This window comes from Lepidochelys kempii, chromosome 3, assembly GCF_965140285.1.
Source record: "Lepidochelys kempii isolate rLepKem1 chromosome 3, rLepKem1.hap1, whole genome shotgun sequence".
Classification (NCBI taxonomy): domain Eukaryota; kingdom Metazoa; phylum Chordata; order Testudines; family Cheloniidae; genus Lepidochelys; species Lepidochelys kempii.
The window spans coordinates 150,356,721-150,376,874 of record NC_136382.1 but is presented as its reverse complement, the minus strand read 5'-3'; the positions used below and the strand labels follow the sequence as shown (position 1 = coordinate 150,376,874).

General features: G+C 49.3%; 1 protein-coding gene across 4 annotated transcripts in view; it reads left to right on the top strand.

Moving 5' to 3' along the window:
• The window catches only part of MDGA1 (MAM domain containing glycosylphosphatidylinositol anchor 1), a 197,179-nt gene that overhangs the window by 171,080 nt on the left and 5,945 nt on the right, over window positions 1–20,154 (top strand). For all 4 annotated transcript variants that reach the window (XM_073338545.2, XM_073338539.2, XM_073338542.2 and 1 more), the window contains 2 exons: window positions 16,782–16,912; window positions 18,501–18,609. In XM_073338545.2, coding sequence (XP_073194646.1) covers window positions 16,782–16,912; window positions 18,501–18,609 — 240 coding nt within the window. The remainder of the gene's footprint in view (window positions 1–16,781; window positions 16,913–18,500; window positions 18,610–20,154) is intronic.

The following is a 20,154-nucleotide window of genomic DNA, read 5'->3' as shown; positions in this document are numbered from 1 at the left end:
CTTAGTCCTGCCAGGAGTGCAGGGGACTGGACTAGATGACCTCTCAAGGCCCCTTCCAGTCCTATGAGTCTATGATTTTGCCTCGCACTCTCAATGTCGTGACGATTCAGCGGGATCTCAGTATGCTCGTACTTGCTGTATGAGTGGGCGGGACTGTGCTAGGCTCTCAGGGGTAGGTTGTGCTGAATTTACACCCATGTCAGTCCCACTTCACACCAGGATTTTCTGTGCCTGCTGGACTCCTCCAATCGCTCCACAGCGATTGGGTCACAACGGGGTACTGGCATGGCTTTGTGCATGGACGATCCTGACCTCCTCTGATCAGGGCAGCCACAATTGCCTGTTGAGCGAATCAGGAGCTTTTGCTGCGGACTGACCAGTGTCTGTTTTTACCCAGCCCTTCTCCAGACATCATAGGGCTAGTCTACTCTGGCAATGTTAAAGTGCACTGTTTACACCGGCGCTTTACAGCGCTGAAACTTGCTGCGCTCAGAGGGGTGTTTGTTCACACCCCGGAGCGAGAAGGTTGCAGTGCTGTGAAGCCAGTGCAGACAAACCCTTAGAAGGCTTTTCCCCTTCATCAGTCCAGCGCAGAGTGAGACAGACCAGTGGCAGAAGGAGAAGTGGCAGGGGGAAAAAGCTCCTCCGGCCTTGCTTAGTTTGGACATAGGGCATTGTGTCTCATACAGGGCACTACAAGAAACCCCTTCTGCAGGACAGAAAAAGACCCTCTTCCCGTTGGAACCGTGAAGCACCCACATTTAACACGGTGGTCTGGGTTTGGTTTGGAGAGAGGATGAAATGGATGCAGATGGGAACAGATGCACTGGAGTTCTTTTGCTATGGGCATTTTAACCCTTTCTGCATTGACTCCAGCTACTAAGAAGCCAGAAAGACTCAGTGACTCCAGAGATTTGGGAAAACCACTGGGTCCCATTTCCATGCCCCACCCTCAGGAATCTTTCAGCTTCTGTTCATTTCTCCATTCAGACTTAATATGATCCTTCCTGTCTGGTCCCCGCTCCCTTCTTGGCTCCCAAAGGGGCTGTTAAATTTGTGCAAGGTGGCTGGATTGGTTCATGTTCATGGTATGTGATGATTTCCCAGGGTGGGTGCTGCTGAGCTGACGGTGAATTGATTCTTTAAAATGCAGACTGACTGGATAGAGTCAGAGGGGAGAGAGGATGAGAGAGAATTCTTTTCCCTCTGCCTGATGGAGCTGTGGCCCATGTGCTGTGGCCCAACAATGCATCCTTCCATAAATCTGAGTTCATATACTTACCTTCTCTCTGTTTTAGGGTAGTGCCCATCACTACAGTCTCGAATCATTCTGGCTTCAGTATAATTTGCTGGGACACCAGGGCAAAATCAGCATGTTCCCCATAAATCCGAGCACCCACTAACCCTAACACTGCCCTGCCTGTCTCACCAAATCTTGTTCTGTAAGGTGACCTACTATCCTACTGCTAGCATGAAGCTGACTAGTCTTCCAGTGGTGGCATGTCACCAGCTCCTCTTCTCATCCCTCTGGAATCTGACCCAGCATTGGGGATCTCCACTAGTATCCACCACATTTTTGCACCTGATCCTTCCCTGGATGCTCCTGCCTTCAGCAGCCCTCCAGCCTGAGGGCTCTCTGGGCAGTAGCTAATCTCCCCTGTTGAGGACACACTGTGTTCCCTACAGAAGGCTCTATGGTTAAATCTTGAGTTCCAGTCTGTATTTCTTGCTCTAAGAGCAGTTTTGCTTGCACGATCAGGGGATCAAGTGCGGCCAGGCCCTGCAGCTTTAGCACTGCTGAAGGGTGCCAAATGTGATGTCCCTTGAGGCTGAAGTCATCCAGCCACAGAGCAGGACCAGCCCAGTCAGGGCTCCAGCTTTCCAGTTCATTCAGTCATTTGTCTCTTCACTGGGACCTGTTGTGCCAAATGAGGAACTGGACTGAGACCTCCCACCCAGCCATGTGTCACACCTGACAATCTGATGGCGATGACTTAGTCACTGCACATCTGAGCCACTTTCCTTTCACTCCCCCTAAGCCGTCCCCACGTGCACCGTGCACACTGGTGTTTATATCCGGGCCAGCACAGCTGTATCAGACCCAGCACTAGCATGGGCCCATCATATCAGTGCCAGCCTGTGTCCCATTTGCATGACCAGAAGTATGACAGCAGGCCCAGGGCCAGCATGCATATGAGCCCCAGCTTCTCCTGGCAGCTGGCCCTCCACCATGGCGCCATGCAGTCCTGTGCCACCATGGAAAGAAGCAGGGTAAAAGTCAACATTTATTTCTTTTTAATCACTTGTTTATTACCTTTTATTCCCCACCACCACCACCAGGACTTGGAAGCTGCTTTACTCTCACAATTTGACTATAAAATATCCATAGCCATCCATGCAAATCTTCCCTGGGAGAGTTCTAAGCCACTGCTCGTTTATAATAGATATGATGAAGGAGAGAAACCGAATACAAATGGAGAGTTTGTAGCCGGGGTATAAAATATTCAGTGACTAACAGAGCAGGGCAATGTTGAATGTCTTTCAGCTGAGCCGAGAGCTGGATGGAGGGGAGCTCTCTGGGGGCACTTCCCATTCCCCTTGAGTTATTTGGCTGTTGCTTCTTCCACACACACACACACCGCCTCAGAATTAGGGTTCCCGGTGTCCTGTGATCTTGAGATGCCCTGAGGAACCTAGAGGTGGGGGATCCCCTTTCTACAATGCAGGGTGGCAAAGCATTTTGTTTGCAGTAGAAGGAAATCTAGAAAACAATTATCCTTAGCCCTTCTTTGGTGTGTCTCATTCAAGGATCCCTTTACATTTCACTTCACCCACATGAATGAACGAATTCACACACCCCATGAAAGGGTTCAGTACCATTAGTCCTGTTTAACAGCAGAGGAAGCTGAGAACCAGAGAAGAGTCTTGCCCAAAGTATCACGAAAAGTCAGTGCCACAGCTGGGAATAAAACCCCGGAGTCCTGACTGCCAGTTCCCCACTTCAACCATTACACTAAACTCCCTCCCTACAGGATACTAGCATAAGAGATTAATTGCTGGAGCTGCAACAGTCTCTCTTACCATGACTAATCATATCCAGATCCACAGCTATTTATCTATGGTGCTTCTTGCTGTAGTAGTGGTTGGGCTTTTGATCAATGCTGTGCAAATGATCCACTGTTCCAGGACAGCACCACGTCTCTTATCTCCTGACACACACACACACACGCCCTCTACCTTACAGTGAAGATTGGGATGCCTCCTTCAGTTACTCGTGTTGTCCGTTGCAGTCCCAGATGGTGAATGGTTTGGGGGTCTCTCAGAGCAGGGGATTTGGCTCCTCTCAGGCATAGCAAGTTAATGTGTGGGGCCACCATGGTAGTTGGCTTCATTAGCACAGTCAAGTGCCAAGACTCCAGCCCAGAATGCTTCCTGTCTCATAAAGCAGTAACTGTGCACGCATTGGAGGTGCTTGGGCTGAATAGCCAGTCATATGACTACTTTCATCCAATCAGTGAAAGGGATTTTTTCCCCTGCCTTCGGATTCATGATGTCACTGCTAGCCAGGGTCAAAATGTTCAGGTTTTTTGCTACATTTTTACCAGTGCTAGTCGCTGCCATGTGAGGTCTGCATCCGGGCTCATGGTGGGATGTGGCCACAGAGAGGGAGGGTGGGAAATACCCCTCCTCCTATCAGATGACCAGTATTAAAGGTGCTTTTAATCCAATCCACCTCTGACTGTGATCCTGTCTGGTCACCAAGTTAAATGGGGTCTGGCCTGGCCATTAGCTGGATGGGACGCCTCTAAGGGAAACGTGAAGTGATGCTGGTGATTCAGCGGGAGCTGGGTTTTTTGGGTCAGTATTGAAACAATGGTACAGGGATGGGGGCAGAGAGGTACCTAGGTAGACAGAGGTGTCAGCTTTCAGATGAAACAGAGGCCCTGATATTTGCAGGCATTAATGATCCCAGAGCACTTGTCACAAGATTCAGGATGTTAGCCTCCAGGCTCCTGACCAGCCTGCAGGGTCGGTAAATTCATCCTGTAGACCTGTATGTTCATCACTTCCTGTGTTGTGTAGTGTTACTGAGCAGGGTTAAAAACAGCTGCTACTTTCCACCCTGCAGGTGGCTGCTTTTTAGTAGTGGGTGAAGGGGGTCCCACTAGATAACACATCGTTTCTGAAACATGTTGAATTATCTTTAGAGGTCACAGCACTGTCTCATGTAAGATTCTGTCATTGAGCTGAACTAGAGAAGGCATATTTCTCCACATGGGCATGATTCACATCCCTCGAGGCTCTTGGGAAATAAGTTGCAATAGGAGCTGAGTGAACAATTTGTTATGAATAATTTATTCTTTACATTTAACCCTTTTTTTGTTCACGAATCATCCCTAAATAGGCTCTGCCTTTCCCTGATTTGTTTGTTTGTTCAAAATGTATTTGACTATTTTATGCAAACAAATATCAGTTCACAGGTTGCTTGCTGTGGGCGAGGAGCATTCAATCCTCTGCTATACTTCAGTGTACTCTGATAGCAGCTGTTTGCTTGTTTATTTTATTTTTTGGAAGTTGCTCAAATGTCATGATGAGGAGCAGGGTTATAAATACTTGGCAAGATAACCAGATATTTGTACAATGTTGTTCAGACTCTCTTGATTGAACACATAGGGGCTGACCCAAAGCTCATTGAAGTCAATATGAGTTTTTCTGTGGATTTCAATGAGCTTTGGATTAGGACCATAGATTATTAAGGCCAGGAGGGACCAATAGATCATCTTGTCTGACCTCCTTTATGTCACAGACTGAGAAATCCAGTTACTCCAACTTGAGCCCAATAACTAGTATGTGTCTATCTTCTGATTGGATGAGCTTGATTCTTATTGTTATTTATTTGCATACAGCACCTAAAGCGTGCCTGACACGTTACAGATGTAAAACAAAACTGTCGCCTGCCCCGAGAGCTTAGAGTCTAAAAACTAAAGAACTCATCAAGGACAAAGAAAAGATTCACTTGATTTTTAATTCTGTGACTAAAACCCCTTCTTCCCTCCCTCTTTTTACCATAAATCCATCTGCCCTTACCTGCCCACTCCCCTGTGCTCCCCCACACTGAAAGTGTGGTCCCACAGCATCAAGTTTCCAGTGCACATACAAATACACATTCAGCATTTGTATTCTTCAAACATGCTCTCATGTTTGCTTACAATTCACTGTTTTGGCAGCATTCCTGCCGGGGAATTCGTTTACAGGAACATCAGTGGGAAATGAATCGTCATCGGATACAAACAGGCAATGCAGATTCACCTACAGACACCAGTGAATATCTGCAGATTGCCTTTGGCACTGTTCACCCACTTCGAGTTGCCATGAAGGGTGTCCCTGGGGGAAGCAGCTTAACCCAGTCACCCCCAGCTGCTCAGAGGAGACCCCACTCCGTCTCCAAGTATGGCCCTGGTTTAGGATTACAGAACCTTTGCACCAGGTTGAGCAGCTGTTTCTAACTGCAGCCCAACCACCTCTCCAGGGCACGAGGAGTTTTCATCAATTATGCAAACCCTCTAATCAAAACTTATCAAGCATTTAAGAGAAATAACAAGAACGTGGGATATCTACCTGCACAGCCGCATTCCCCTTAAGTATTTCTAGGCTACCTTTCTTTTCTCTAAGTGGAGTTTTAATGGCTTCACCACTGCCCAGTGATAGAGCTATGTTAATGAAGAGTGCATCTATCCTGTAGTTAGCTGATCTAGGTACCTTTCAGCAGAACAACCAGATGTGCTAGTGTTCATTCCTGCTGCACCAGCTGGATGTCCCCGGTGTGTCAAAGTACAGTACTGCCTTTTGGCTGCTGAGGCTAAAATCTTCCAACAGGCCTTAGGGAGGCACAATTGTGCATTGGGAATTAGCACTTTTTACATGAAAAATCCTAAAATACATGAACCTGTTGATGCAGGTGCAGCTACCGCCATCACTTCCAGTCATGGCTGCCCAGCTAGTAAAAGGCTTTGAGAGATTGGGGAGGCACCCCAACATCTAAACCTTTTGAGGTTGCAGGAGCAGGGTGGGAATCCCATCAGAACAGCCTGTCTCCTGCAGAATTTCCAGTCGCAGCCCAGAATGGGAAGGGTCTGTCTTGCTATAATCTGATCCTGCCAGAAAACCAGAAGTAGAACAAATTGGAACATGTTAAAACATCCTCCCTGGACTGAACCATGAGGCCGCTACCCTCTCCTGCATGCTGTCCTTTGGCGAGGCTTACCTCTGATCGGCTACTGAGGGTGGGGAGTGAGTGAGAAGACAGAGAATGGACTTGGAGCAGCACCTTCAGTTCCACAGCAAAGATAAGTGCTCTCTCCTGCTCTTCTTTCACCTGCTCCTCCCCGCTGTTTGCCTGCTGGGGCATTGCACTGAGCCATCCCAGCCATCTGGCATGCACCAGCTGCTACAGATCTGGGGCCCAGAAACTGTCCTGCACTTGGCCTCTGGTCTTGGGGTTGAGAGACCACAGGGAGCCCAAGCAGTGTGTAAATTGTGCATCCACTGAGTAGCTGGCTGAGTGGCTGAAGGTGCAGGGAGCTACTCTCCACAAAGCAAGGTGAGAGTGTGCCAGGAGCTACATGCGAGTATGTGACCCATAGCCCAGGCCTAGAGGAAATGGCGGGAGAAGGATGCTGACAGGCAGAGAACAGGGATGGGCAAATCCTCCCCAGTAAAACATAAGTCAGTTTCATCCTGGTCTGTGGTATGTTCCCAGTTCCATCTCCGCCTGCTCATTGCAGGCTCCAGGAAGCTTTTTACCCTCTGACTCTGTGACTAAAGACCCAGCTAAGGCAGTGCCTGAAAGTGAAGCAGCCAAGCCTCTCTCTCTCTCTGCCTCCAGCTGCTCTGCTCTTTTGAACCCTCTGTATCTTAATGAAGCAGACTTCTGTTTCAGCTAGACTGAGAGTGAGCCCAGCACCGTGCTCTGGCCAAGGGAGCTGAGAACATGAAGGGAGCGAGGGCCTGGCTGTCTCCTACGGCAGAGATGAAAGGGGCGGCAATCAAAGCAGCGAGGGAGGGCTCTGTGTTGCGTTGCACTGCCAAGGAGAATTCTCCTGGAGGCAACTGAACACATCCTGGAACAAACAGCGGGTGAGCGAGTGACTGGCAATCCTGAGAAGGGTCAGCGTTCCCTCTGGCTCGATCCCAGCCTCTTCGTCTGCAAAGCATGACAGCCTCTGAGCATAGGCTCCCTCTTGGCAAGTACTGCCCATTTCCCCTCCTGGCAGAAACAGCCCCAACATCTCTCCTCTCTGCTAGTATCCAGTACTTCTGGGACACTCCTGGTCGAGAGGTGCCACACACAGGAACAATCAAAGTGTGGGGGAAGATAAACCTTTCAAAACCCTCCAGAGGGCCTGGTTCTAGAACTAGGCAAAGCTTCCAGAGGGAAGGGCCCCTGTGATTTCTGAACCGATCACCCATTGTGGAGAACATGAGAAGTGTCTGTATTTGTTTTATAAAGCAATGTGTGACTCAGTTTACTCACTCACTTTGTGGTGTTACCCACTGGGTGTGGAGGTGTTAATTTCTTCTCTGAGGTGGGGGGGAAGAGTAAGAGATGGGTGTTGGTCCTGTAGGCAGTCTGGGTTGGTATGAATGAACTATCAGGGGCTGTCAACAGATGACTGGAGTTGCCTTGAAGACCAATGACTGGCCATTAACTGTTAACAACTGGCAGCCAGGGGAAGGAGAACATGTGGAAGCTGCATGATTTGAATTGGAAACAAAGATCTGAGGTGTGAGCAGACTGGAACAGGAATCCTACACTGCCCAGTGCAGGGGAAGGACTGATCCAGGACTGATGGGCAAGGCAAGGCAGTTTGGCTGCAAGCCTGGAGTCCGCTTCCCAGGCCAGGGCAAGGAGGGGCTGCCTAACTGGAAAAGCAGAAAGCTAGCAAGTTAGGTGAGATCCTAAAATACTGTACTCCAGTTGACTAATCAATAGCAGTGGCAAAGGCTAGCTGCCCCATGTCCAAACCGGCCTGGATCCTGCTCACTGCTGCCCATGCTACTGCAGTGACACTCCCCTTTTCAGAGTGCTAGGTGGATGAAAGAGCTAGCCTGAGTATGTCTGCATGAGCGGGGAGTCACATCCCCAGCTCCATGGGTAAAAAGAGCCTAAGGGTGAAGAGAAAACCAAAGTCGTGCCTACCAGTAGCTGGTGTTCTGGTCCTCTACCCTGAACAGGATGTGAAAGCTGAGCTCCACATTGGTTCGATGGCAGTGCCATTGGAGAGACATTTTAGATCCGAGGAAAGGTGGCCGGCTAGGTAATAAAATGTAGATCAGAACTGGAGTCTGGGATGCAAATCTCCTGAATCTTCTCAGGTGCCCTACAGAAATTCCTGCAGAATCCACTGAGACTGGGTATATTCCCTATCTGTGTGGGGATCTAGCACATGGTGCTGGCGGCCAGCCCCACTCCCCCAGGATTCATTATATCTGCCCTGCAAAGGGTATTTTGAAATGATTTCTCTTCCTCCCTTCCCTCACCATGGTGCTGCAGTTGAGAACACAAGCCTGGTGCTGATCGCTTTCCATTATTGCTCATATAAATGAGCCAGAGGATGTCCATGTTTGTTCTCAGGATTATGAAGAGTAATAGAGTCCTTTTGAGGACTGCAGCTCGCTCCTGGGATTGACCCTGCACTGAGCTTCAGGCTTGTGCTTGATGATCAGCTGCATTACAGATAAACCTAGTGGAGGGTTGGGGGAAGCCATTGCAGGCACTAGAGGCAGGCGGATGGGTTTTCTTTGGTGTGGGTTGCGATGTGTGGCCCTTTTGAAAGGAGGTGTGTCAGGAATTGGCATCAGGGTCTGCATGCAGGCATGCTGTCTGTCCTTTATGATGGTAAAAATCCAATTTCTCTCTTCTGTACCATGATCAGTCTTCCCATGACAGTCTGCGCCTCCGGGTGTATATTTTATTTCACTATGGGTCCATGCCAGGGCTTTTTTCTTAAAAAAATGTGTTTTTTTGGATGAATTTGATCCATCTGCCTAATTTGTCTGTCACTGCGGTATCTAGGCACCCAATACAGTAATTAAGAACAGTAGCTCCCATTGTGTGGGGAGGGGCCATTTTCTCTGCCCCCTATCCTTCTCCCCTTCCCCCCATAGGTTGTATGGCTGTGGGTTAGACTGGAGAAAGATCACAAGGAGCAGGAACAGTCATACTTGCTTTGTGTAGCCTGCTTTGGAGCAGGATGGGGGTATGGAAAGATTGCTCTGTGATGTGAGGGCCTCATCCTGCTGGAGGAGCTTTGCCATAGACTTCAATAGGGGCCGTGTCAAGCCCTAAACCAAGTGACGCCCTTTCCTCCTAATCTCTAGAGTTGGAGTTCCAGTGTAGGGCTATCTGCTCAAATATCAGCCTGGCCTCTTTCAGAATCAATGTTCCTCTAGATTGTTGATCAGGGATGCTGAAGGAGGGCGGTCCCTGAAGTAGCTGGGCCTTTGTCACTCTCAGAGCTCTGAGAGTGACAACTAGACCCTTGAAACTGACTTGGGCTGAAGATGAGCAAGACTAAAAGGCTATTTACTGTAGTATATGGACAATAGTTCCTTATAATGGAAATGCCTTCCCTTCCCTGACTATGACATTTCTAAAAGGATAATAGATACCAGGGATGGGGCTCTTGGTAGATAGGTGCTATACAATGTCATATGTCCAATGTATAGCGGAAAGCCATGTTTCAGGAACAGGTCTATTAGCAATATCCAAAATACCATGGTAGGGTGATTGAGAGTCCTGTTGAGTAGGGATGCTGTCTCCCGGTACTCTCAGTACTAAAAGAACAACAGCACTGCAGTTGGGACCCAGTCCTTAGCCTGCCGTCAGCTGATTGGAAGCATCTAGGGGGAGCTGGTGTGAAGTGGAGTCCATAAGGGAATGACAACTCTGGCCAGAGGCACAACCTGCCTGTGTCAGCACATTGGCAGCACAGAGCAGCCCACAGAGAAGGTAAGGGGAGGCTCAGCTCTTCATGACATTGAAAGAGACCTGAGGGCCCTGAGCTTCAATTCCTTATCTCAGGGGAAGGAAGCACCTCCACCTCACCAGGGATAGAGGCTAGTCCTATTGAGAGAGGTAGAGAGCAGGTATGGTCTCCAAAGACGCCAGCTGAGATACAGAGCTGTAATCGAGGCTCTCCCAACCCTTCCTCGGGCTGCCTGGGGGAATGCAGGGGTTTGAAGACTCATTCAGTTCAAGTTGCTCTTTATTTTCCACATTGCTGGGCTGTAAATAATCAAGTGTCCAGCTGAGAGAGTGGCTGGCTCTGTGCTCCTCTCTTGCCTTCCTTATCCCTGTCAGGGAGGGGAGCTCCAGAAGAGACTGATGGACTCATAAGCCCAAACGACTGTTCTGAGGGCATCCAAGGATGGGCCCAAGCTGGTGACAGGAAATGGGAATCTGCTATCAAGGCAGATTTAGTTCCCACTATACTCTGTTTGAGCTTTGTAAATGAGCCTTGGGTCTGGTGTGAGTGATCCCACAGACAGGACTAGGGCTCGAGAGAGCTTGGATGGAATCCCATCTATTAAAATAGGAGTGAAATGAAGCGTTGAGCAAGCAGGCTTGGGAGGCTGTTGAGAGTCTGTAATTGTGTTTATTACACATATGTTGCTATACAAAGCATCATTAGAGACAATGGAAGAGTAAATACCTCTTATCATGGCACAGAGACAAATTACAGTCCTATAAATTACAGCTCAGTGCAGCTTGATAGTATTTCTCTCCCTCCATCACCAATATGATCATTTTCCCCACTCTGTGTCTCACCTCTGAGTGGTAACTTTCTGCCAGAGCACCATAATGAGAACGCAAGCCTGCCGCTGATTGCTTTTCATTATCATTCATTTAAATGAGAAAGAGAAAGGCCTGTGTTTGTTCCCGGGATTATGAACAGTAATAGGTTCCTTCTGAGGGCTTTAGCTCGCTCCAGGGATTTGCCTGCTCTGAGCTTTGGGCTTGCTTTATGATCAGCTGTGTTAAAATAAACAATAGTGCCGGGGATGCAGTCAGAGGCCTGGTTACAGGAGGAAGGGCTTCGTCTCTCTGGGCTGGGTCAAGGTCTGTGGCCCTTGTGTGAGGCTTACAGTTGGCTCTACCCTGTACATCTACTGTATGGAAGATCACTTTGTTATTTACATCTCTGTTTCTCTAACCTAGAATCCAACCCCCTTTTGAGTTTCTGGGATTTGAATCCCCAGACTTGATTGGTTTGAAGTTGGACCCGAGTCTAATTTCTGGCTGCAGCCAAAATCGCCTATGAACAGCTGATCTCATGAGATTTCCACCTTTTGGGGCTGCAATATTACAGGGACATCTGTTCTGAGTTTCAGCACCATTGAATCTGAAACTGTACCCCCGCCTACAGCTAATCTGGGTCTGTTCTGTGATCCCAAACACCACCTGGCTTCACACTCCACTCCATCAAGCTAGAGGGATACAGTGTTATGCATACTACTCTGTGGGTCTCTCTCCACTCGCCGTACCCTCCTCCTTTTCCTAGCTAGACCTCATCTCTCAGTTACTTTCCTTCCTTCCAGCCATACTTTTTAGATCTATTATCCCTTTGGTTAGTATGTTAGTCTCGCCGTACAGCTCTGTGTTGCCTAAAACTGCTGTGGAAAATGCCACACTGCTGCTTAAGCTGCCATTTTTCCCAGGGGTTGAGCCTGTCCTCAGGTACTGTGCCCACCCTCATTCCCTGGCTCATTGGCCCACCCGTGCCAGCTGTTCCTGACTTTTGTCGCGGTTCCGACAGAGTGAAGTTTCTATCCCATGGCAACTGAAATAAGACCTTTTCATCCTGCAAGCAGGTAACATTTAGCAGCATCCCCTTGGGTTACTGTATCTGTCATCCCAGATGGTGCTCTTTTGTGTACACGCCACTCTTCTGAAATGCCAGCTCTGGGCTAAAAGGAGCCAGCAGAAGGCACAGCTTACTCACACAGTAATTGATTCCCCCTCATTTATTACAGGTCTTTATTTTCCCCTCTGATTAGAAAAGATGAAATAATACAGATAACAAATAAAATACCAAGATCGCCCCATTGGAGGGAGATACCAATGAGACTGGCAGTGCCCAGGGATTTCCTCTGTATCTCTCTGTCACTATGGGCTCCGACCTGCTGCGATGTTCTAGCAACAGACACCTGGCCTCCCCTTATCTGTGTATCACTAGCAGGTGTTTTGAGGAAAGGTCAAACAGATGGGGAGGAGGTGGGGGAATGAAAAGAGGCAACAAAACTACCAGTAAGAATGTGGATTTCTAAATGAGAAACTACATCACGGTAAAATCAAACTAGGTTGGTGGCTAGATTGCAAGTACAGATGGTCGGGAATTTTTTTGGCAAAACGTTTTTTGCTGAAAAATGCTGATTTGGCAAGACCAACACACTTTGTGAACCAGGATCAGAGTCCGCGAAGCACTCGACTCAACACAGTTTTGGTAACAAAAATAAGTTTGAGCTTGTTGAACCAGAAGGTTTGGGGGTTTTGAGTTTGAAGCAACTTTTTGTTGGGAAATATTAGTAAATCTACACTTTTTTAATAAAAGGAAAAATGTCAAAATTGAAACATCCTTTCAAAATTATTGAAACATTTCGATTGACTCGAATCTTTTTTTTTTTTTTTTAGATTTTCTGTTTGTGAAAATTTTCGAGATTTCAACTTTGCACCCAATTTCAGATGGGAAAATTTCAAACATTCTCATAAGCTAGGAAAAATGTTTCCTGTCCTGCCCTAACTGCAGGCAGCCATCCTGCACTGGCCCCCAGGGAATGAACAGAACAGGCCTTGCCCATCTCTGGTGCCTGTGAGCTGAGGACTGGAGGCATCTCCCAGTTAGATTTTTCTCCTACGTGGAGCCATTGGAAAGTCAGTATAATTACTACTCTCCCACTCACTGGCATCTTCCACCCAAGGATCACAAAGCATTTGCAAAGTATTAATTAATCCTCATAATCCTGCTCTGTGAAGTGAGTTAATAGCATTATCCCCATTTCACAGATGGGGAAAACTAAAGCACAGAGCAAGAGGGAGTAACTTGCTCAAGATCTCACAGCAAGTCATAGAGGGATAGAGCTGGGAATGGAACCCAGGAGTCCTGATTCCCTGGCCTGTGCTGTAACCACCAGAGTATCCTTCCTTATCCCAGGAACTGTACAGTGTCTGCTACTGAGGAATGCCCACCTAGAGCTGTTAGGCAGCCTTTATAAACAACTGGTTGGACATGCAGCCTCTGTTCTAGGAGAAGAACATTTGGTCCCCTTACAAGCGTAAGGTGTTTGGCTTGACCTGAACCCATCTGAAGTATTTATCAGGGGGTTGAAAATTATGCAGGGAGTAAGGAGGATTAGAAGGGATGAGAGAAGTGTCCTGTTACACAGAGGTGCCTAGTCACCAGAGCTGCACGTGGTCACTGGTCAGGACTTTGTGGATTTCAGCTGGGTCCTGCTCGCAGAGTTTGTTTTCAGAGAAATATCCTGGAAAGCATGAGGCCGTGTGCCATGGGCTCCATTGATCACATCCAGCACTCTGGGCAGGATCAGCGTGGCTCATGACACAGGGCCCTCTCCTGGTGCCTTCCTCACCCCCATACACACAAAACCTTCTGCTAGGCAGAAGGTTGTTGGCAGTGGGCCACATATGTTCACAGCCCATCTGCTGGGGTGGGATGGAGCAGACCTGCCTTTGCTGATCTTCAGGCTGTCTGGGATTTACCTTCTCAGCCTGTTGTTCCATCTCTTCAAGTAAGCTGGGGTCTGGTCTAGGAAGAAAGAACCTTCAGTCCCCCACAATCCCAGCAGAGGGCGTCTGTGTGTGTCATGCCACCCCGGCTGCCCCATCAGAAGACGAGGGGTGGGGTGGAGCAGGAGGCACCACTGTCATCTCAGTGGAGCTCCACCACGCCACCTGTCTTCCCAGCTAAGTATTCCCAGCTGTTACACTAGAATGGAAGCTGGGAATATCTCAGCTTTTTATAGCCCAGGACCAACAATACCAGATAGTCCTATCTGGAGGCCAGAGCCAAGGGTTTGTTGCCAAGAGGAGGTACTCCCGTCATGAGGCATTTAAGATAGGCTGGACCTTGAGAGCATTCTAGGAAACAAACCAGCACTGACTGAGTGAAGAAATGGACTCAAAGGCCTCATAAATCTTCCAAATCTTTCATTTCTATGACTCTGAGCCAGATCAAGAACTGGCGTAAGTAGCTGCAACCCTGTTGATTTCAAAGGGCTTGCACTCTTTTTGCCATGTCTGAACATGGCCCTATGAATCCATCAGAGTAGCGAGCAGAAGGCCATAGTCACTGAGACCGGCGAGGGGAATGTCTTTCCAGGCACGCTCAGGGAGGCAGCGTGGGTTAGTAATTAGAGCACAGGGCTGGGAGTCAGCAGACTTTGGTTCTCTTCGCAGCTCTAACACTGATTTGTAATATAATATTGGGCAAGTGACTTAGCTTCTCTGTGACTCAGTTTCCTCCTCTGTAGACTAGGGCTAGTGATACTGACCCATCTCACAGGGGAGTTGTGAGGCTTCACAGATGTTTGTAAAATGTTCCGAGATCCTCATCTGGGAAGTGCATATTAATTATTATTATTTTATTTATTTATTTTATTAGTATTATTTTTATTACTGGAGATCTTTGTTGGGCAAAAGGTAATAGCCTTGCTCCTTTTCCCTTGTTACTGCAGAGCAGAGGCTTGGAGTTGACAGTCAGGAGTGTGCTCAGGATTGGTTTGGGCTTCGACCAGGAGTTCACAGACAGTGCTTAGTTGGCACCAATTCACATTCCAGTGCTCCTTTTAGTCCCTTTCCATTTTGCCTTCTCTTTTTTCCTAGGGCACCAAAATCCATTTACTGAACAATTTGTCCCACCAGTGGCTGTTCAGCCAGGCTCTTACATGGCAGATCCTAGCGTCAGTCACTGAATGAGGTTAGAATAGAGGGTGGCTGTTTTTAATCCTGACTCGCTGGCAGCTTCATGCAAATTCTTTCCTCTCTCTGCACCTCTCACCTTCCCAGCTCTAGTGGCTGTAATTAGCTGTGCTCAACATAACCCCATAGATCAATGTCAATGAGACTATTTAGTTCCTTCTTGGACCATCAATTCACCCTACAGCCTCAATGAGATTTAGGCTTCATTCTTCTTCAATCAGACATTCCTTCACTGGGAGTTTCTGAGGCCAGTGGGCAGGGAGGACATAAGGACACCTGTGGCTCAAAGCTGTCTTTTGCTAGAGACACGCACAGTGACTTTCCTCATTCCAGTCTCTGTGTTTCCACGGAGGAGAGCCTCGATTCACTTATCTCAGTCTTCCCAAGGTCACGCAATGCCAGCTGACCTCTCCAGAGAGCGATGTGCTGGGTCACATGTCACCTCGGCTCGTGGTGTCAATCCAAGTGCAAAATGGGCGCCTCCAGGGAAAGAATCTGCTCTTACCATTCGAAGGATTTTTTTTTTCCCCTGACTTGTTCAAATTTCCTCCTAGGAATCAGAGATGGAATGTTTAGATCAGCTGATCCATCCTGCCTCCTCACCAGTCCTGGCTTAAACCCAAGGTGATGTTTGAATAACACCAGACATGGGGGTTTCCTTTCCTTCTCTTTGGAGATTGTTCCACAGTCTTGTGTCTCACCATGTTGGGAACTTTTTCTTGATGTTCAGCTTGTTATAATCCCATAACTCCTACTACCAGTCCCTCGGACCTCCCTGACCAATCCCTCTTCCCCATTCATGCTGACACTCTTTGGCCATTTCTAGGCAATCTCTCTCCCTTCCCCCTTAGTGTATGTCTACACTGCACCTGGGAACTAGCCTCCCAGCCTAAGTAGACAGATTTGCACTATTTTGCTAAAAACAGCAGCATTGTAGTTGCGGCTGAGTCTCCCCGGCTCACCCAACCCCTGGGTCTGAGCTCAGGTGGGTAGCTCACGTCTTTGCTGGAGCTGCAACATGTATGCTGCTATTTTTAGCGCACTAGCTCAAGCTAAGCTAGTGCATGTCTGTCTACCTGGGCTGGGAGGCTTGCTCCCGGCTACAGTGTCACTGTGCCTGTAGTGATGTGTTAGCCAAGTTACAGATATTTCATGCTTTTAACCTTTCCTTCTGAGTCAGCCACTCCAAGTCTAAACGTTTCATCATCTTTATTACACATCCCTGAACATCCTCCAACTCTATAGCTTTCTGACAGTGCAGCACCCCGATGGGGTCCTTCCACAACCAGAGAGAGAGAGCGAGACATCAGCTGCTATGTGCCAGCCTACCTCTGAGACTTGGCTGCCACGTATGAAATGCTCCTAGGTGCAGTGTGACCAGAGCTGTATGGAAGGGGGCTGCTCCCTCCCTGCCCTGTGCCTGATGCCTCTGAGAGTGAAGTACCGAGGTCAGAACACAGCAGCCCAGCCCTTCAGGAGCAGCAGTGGCTTCAGCCCAGCCCTTCAGTGCAGGGGCTGGAGATGCCACGATTCTATTCAAGTCCTACAGACCTCCCCGGTTCCCATCCCCTTCTGTCCTCTTGCTCTAGGAGCATAGTCCTGCCCTGGATGGTCTCTGTGGCCCAGATTTTCAAAGGTATAGGCAACTGACCCTTGTTGAAATCATTGGGCAGCTCTGTTGGGCCACTGACAAAGGGTCCTTAATGTCAGCAGGACTCTCTGGGACACTTGCAAGCTGATGGAGCCTGACCCAGGCCTCCAGTGTCCAGTTTCTTTCTTGCAGGCTCCTTGAATCTTCTGGTTCGTTTGCGGAACAAACGGGCCATTGACACCCAAGTCTGGTCGCTCAGCGGGAACAGAGGAAATGAGTGGCAACAAGCACACGTCCCCATCAACCCCCCAGGACCCTTTCAGGTAAGCAGGCACAAGATCCTCCCCTCCTTCCCCCCATCCCAGATGCATTTTATGCCCAGGAAGAGCCATCACCCGAACAGCCCTAATAGGGAACAGGGGAGGGCACAGAGCAGTTCCCCCCGCTCCCAGGGTTGTGGGGAGGGAGTGTGTTAAAAGTCACAACCAGTTTCAGGGAGGGAAGAGAATGGAGTTTCATGCCTCTGCAGACCTCTTGCCCAATTCCATCATGCACAAGCACAGATTTGTTACTATCAATCTGTGGTTGAACACTGGCCTGGGAACTGGTCTGATACTGCGGGGTTGCTTGTGAGTGCCAGATCTGTGCGCACTGGTCTGTTACTGTAGCACTTGTGAGCTTGTTGTTGGGGATGGGGTTGTGAGCTCTGGAGCCCTGCACACTGGTTTGTTGTTGTAGGGTTGCTTGTGAGCACTGGGCTTGGCACTCTTTTGGGGCTTGTGAGTGCAGGGGCATTCACCCATTAGTTGTTGTAGGGTGCTTAATGCAATGCCCTGCATGCTGGGTTGGTGTTGTAGGGTTACTTGTGAGTGCTGAGTCTGTGTGCGTTGATCTGTTGTACAGTCGTGAAGGGCCTATACTTTGGGGTGCTATAAAATCACAAAGAAGAATGTAGTTACTCATGAGAGTAACTATGTGAGTCTGCGTGCAGCTCTGTGCTGAGGGGTGAGCAGGGCGTGTGTGCTCTCTCCAGGGTAGCTGGGCAGGGATTATAGTGGCCGTGCAGGACTAGTGTGGGTGGGGGCAGAAGAGGGGACGAGCCCGAAGCTGGGTTTTACCCCTCTGCACAGTGAGTGAGAGCTGGCCCCAATTGTGTCCTCCCTGCCGCCAGCAGGTAGTGATTGAGTCTCTGCCCCTGGGCTGCCGGCAGAGTTTGGTAACCATGGGAACAGAAGAGGGAGCTCAGGCTGATGAATGACAGGCTCTGAGAAGGAAGCAGCCAGTCTCTCCAGGATTCCTGACCAGGGTGGGGGGCATAGGGAGGGGAGCCCTACAGCCCCCAAATGGAGATGCCCCAAAGGTGGAGTGGGAATCGCTGTCTGCTATCTGTGGGGAGCAGGGGCTGCCCCAGTTCAACTTACTCCCACCCCAGGGCTTTGGTGACACTAGGTCCCTCACTGGCCTGCCCAGGGGCACTTAGGAGAGGGACCCTCTGCGCAGTGCAGGCGTGTCAGGTGATGAGCACAAGGAACCCCACGCGGATGCAGCCGGGGGACGGGGGCTTGGAGAGGGAGAAGGGCCCCATGGGGAACAGCCCAGGGGCTGTGGGGGAGTGACCAGAGGGCTGGGAGAGCAACAAATCCCGCTCAGGGGGCTCAGCCAGGGGGGCAGCCATGTTGCTGTAGGGAACGGAGACTGTTCCGGGGGGTGACCAGTGGGCTATAGGAGTCTGGGGCCCTGGGCTGGCGGTGGGACCCCCTCACAGTCAGGGCACCTCTGCTGGGCAGTTGGTGACTGTGGATGTGGCACTCTGTGTCCTACCTGTTCTGTATACATGGGCCTGGCCCGTCGGTGAGGCCATTCCCCTGTCTCGGGGCAGCCCCCCTCACTGCTCATTGTCTCCGTCCGCAGATCATCTTTGAAGGCGTGCGCGGCACGAGCTACGAGGGGGATATTGCCATTGACGATGTCACTCTGAAAACGGGAGACTGCCCAAGGAAGCCGATTGGCCCAAATAAAGGTGAGTATGTGACCCGGCTTGAGTATACATGTGAGTGGGCACCTGGGGGGCTGCTAAAGGAAGAAAGGGCATGGGGGGGATCTGATGCATTGATATGAGCATGTATCAGTGAACAGAGAGGGAACACATGTAAGTATAAGTACCCAGTGTGTGTCGCTCAGTGAGTGTTAGTGGGATGTTTGTGGCTGTGGTGTTTTTATGTCAGTGTTGCTTGGCATGGGTGGCTTGGTGTGTGTGCTGGGGAGGTGTTGGTTGTCAATGGGGTCTGTGTGAGTGTTTGAGTTGAGGGGATGTTGGTTGGTTTTTGTAGGGTGGGTGTTGGATGTTAAGTGGGTCTGAGTGGATGCTAGTGCAATGGGAGGTATGTAGAATTGGGTGTCTGGTATGTTGGGGGGAGTTGGATATCAACTAGATCTGTGTGGGTTTTGGGAGGGGTGTTAGATGTCAGTTGGGTCTGTGTGGGTGTTTGTGTTGGGTGGACAGTGTGTAAGGTAGGTGTTGGTTGGGTGTCAGAAAGGTTGTGTTGGATGGGTGGCATGTAGGGTGACTGGATGTTGGTTGGGTGTGGGGGAGGTTGCTTTGGGTGGGTGGTGTGTAGGGTGGCTGTTGGGTGTTGGTTGGATCTGTGGGGGATTGTGTTGGGTGGGTGGTGTGTAGGGTGGGTGTTGGATGTCTGTTGGGTCTGTGGGGGAGGGTTGAGTTGGAGGGTGTGGAGGGTTTTATGGGGAAGTATTTGGTTTACTGCTCAGTGTATGATGACACATTATTAAAGCAAAGCCTTCCAACAGGAAAGGGGAGGAGGGTTTAGCTGCCTGATAGGGTAGGACAGAGATCTCTCATGGTCAACTTGACATTGCTGTTGGGTTGCTCCAGAATCTCTAACCCCTGAACTGGCAAGTAACAGCCCAGGGTCAACGTGACCTTAAAGAATGATGCAGAATCCATATGGATGGTGTTGCTGGACCTGCTAGCTGGTCAGAAGCCTGCAACTGGGCACTGAACTCTGTATTAATATGCCAAGGTTTTGGCCAGGGTATTGGGCAGTTTCAAGATCACTATTTCTGGAGAGGCTTATGAAGTATCACAGATCTTGTACCAGTGGAGCTGGTTAACACTAGTTATGTGAGCAGCCTTGGAGAGGGGGCAGATCTTCTTTGAGCCTTTAAGGCTCAAGTCCTGCAATGAGGGACAGACTGCACCAGAACAGAGGGTCCAGCTAACCCGAGAATCCTAGAATTTCGAGATTGGACAGAAGTAGCTGTACTGGGGCCTATTTAGTCCACCTCTGAGGCCCAGGCAGGACTGTTCCCTAGAGTATATGCCAGGGTTGCTTGTTCAGGCTCATTCAAAATGTCCTTAGCAATGTGCCTTTTCCCCGGGGAGACAGTTCCCCAGCCTAATGAATCTTACGGTCAGGAAATATGTTCTGATATTCAGCCAATGTTTTACTTGGCTTTATTTCACCATACAGCCCATCCCACTCTGAACAATCTCTCTTGTTACTTACAAAATGAACCTTTCACATACAAGTAGGTGGATCTCACA